This window comes from Palaemon carinicauda, chromosome 17 (assembly GCF_036898095.1).
Source record: "Palaemon carinicauda isolate YSFRI2023 chromosome 17, ASM3689809v2, whole genome shotgun sequence".
Lineage (NCBI taxonomy): Eukaryota > Metazoa > Arthropoda > Malacostraca > Decapoda > Palaemonidae > Palaemon > Palaemon carinicauda.
The window spans coordinates 39989507-39991815 of NC_090741.1; the positions used below are offsets into that span (position 1 = coordinate 39989507).

At 23.9% G+C, this 2309-nt stretch overlaps 1 protein-coding gene across 1 annotated transcript in view; it reads left to right on the forward strand.

Moving 5' to 3' along the window:
- LOC137656316 (proteoglycan 4-like) overlaps positions 1 to 29 on the forward strand; it is a 534-nt gene extending 505 nt beyond the window's left edge. The window contains exon 1 of the mRNA XM_068390488.1: positions 1 to 29. This exon is cut by the window's left edge and continues 505 nt beyond it. Within this exon, the coding sequence (XP_068246589.1) occupies positions 1 to 29 (29 nt within the window).
- The last annotated feature ends 2280 nt before the right edge of the window (positions 30 to 2309 follow it).

A 2309-nucleotide genomic window follows, 5' to 3' on the forward strand; every position in this document is an offset into this window, starting at 1 on the left:
GGAAAACTCGTCCTGAACGTAGCCCTTAACAAGAAAACGAGAATGTCTGGTCACGATAAGACATCTTCCAGATGGGCCTGAAGGCCTTGGGGGTGCTGGGAGTGGAGGTTAGATGATCGACGTTACGTATGTCGTCATATTATAAAGGAACAATGATTTTCCATGCATGATTGACTTCAGTGGGAGGCGAAATGGGAGAGCCTTGGCATGGCTGACATCCTCCGTTATGCTCAGTCAAGGAAGGAGAAGGTGCGTTCATGCAGTAAGTCTGCGAGGCAGATATTTTTCAGCTTTAGGGAGGATGCGATGTACAAATGGCTACACATTTATCGAAAGCCACGATGAATTGAAGGCCTGGATTTTCTTTCTTTCTTTCTTTTATTATCCTATTATTTACTTTTCACAATTACTATTATTCATTCATTTTATTTCGTCGAACATATTTCTAATTTCAAATCTTTTTCCCATCTTATATCCACAAGCAGAACTTTAATTATGTCCAAAAGACATTTTTTTCTTACTTTTCTTATATCATTAACAAGGCTTTCTTCCCTTGGCTGATTCTCCTTTAATAAAACGGTTCTTATTTCTTGAAGTTCGTTCATGAATACCTACTGAGACATTTCGTTTTATTTTACATTGGTCATTTTATAATTTTGCTCTTGTACATTGGAAGCACTGATCTGTAACATAGATGAGAAATTTCCTGATTTTCTTAACAGGAAAAGCAAAGATATACCTGTGTGTATATATATATACATATATATATATATATATATATAATATATATATATATATATATATATATATATATACATACATATACTGTATGTCTATATGTACAGTATATATATACAATATATACAGCATATATATATATATATATAATGTATATATATATACATATATATCTATATGTACAGTATATATATATACAATATATACAGCATATATATATATATATATATATAATGTATATATATATATACATATATATATATATTATATATACATATATGTACAATATACATGTGTAAATATAAATATATATATATATATATATATATATATATATATATATATATATATATACATATATATACATATGCCTATATATAGAGTATATATATGCAATATATACAACATACATATATAAATATATATATACATATATATATATATATATATATATATATATATATATGCCTACATATACAGTATATATATACAATATATACAATATATATATATAAATATATATATATATATATATATATATATATATATATACATACATACATATGTTTGTCAGTGTGTAGTTACACACCAACAGTTGCAGTATTGTATCAGTTACGAAAAGGTTCTCCTCCTTGACTTTGAAGCTAATGAATGACGATGGCAGTAATTATTCTCTCTCTCTCTCTCTCTCTCTCCTCTCTCTCCTCTCTCTCCTCTCTCTCATCTCTCTCTCTCTCTCTCTCTCACACACATCAATTCTCATTAATTAACATCTAATCAATGAGGAAATTCCCAATATTTTTCTTCCTATAACAAACACCGCATAATTCGTGATTGACAACATTTTCTCCTCTTGTAGTTTATTTATTTCTTCATTTTCTTTCCTCAGTGGGCTATTTTTCCCTGTTGGAGCCCCTGGCTTATAGCATTCTGATTTCCCAGCTAGGAATAATAATAATAATAATAATAATAATAGTAATAATAAAATAGATAATAATAATAACAATAAAATAGATAATAATAAGAAGAAGAAGAAGAAGAAGAAGAAGAAGAAGAAGAAGAAGAAGAAGAAGAAGAAGAAGAAGAAGAAGAAGAAGAGAAGAAGAAGAAGAAGAAGAATAATTATAATGATAATAATATTAAAAATAACAATAATAATAATAATATTAATACTAATAAAAATAACAATAATAAAAATAATAATCACAATAATAATAATAATAGTAACAACAATAATAAAAATAATAATAATAATAATAAAATAAATAATAATAATAATAATAATAACAATAATAATAATAAAATAAATAATAATAATAACAATAATAATAACAACAATAATAATAATAATATTAATACTAATAAAAATAACAATAATAAAAATAATAATAACAATAATAATAATAATAGTAACAACAATAATAAAAATAATAATAATAATAATAATAATAAAATAATAATAATAATAATAACAATAATAATAATAATAAAATAAATAAAAATAATAATAATAATAATAATAATAATAATAATAATATTAAAAACAAAACATCAGGCTCTTTAAGTTAAGT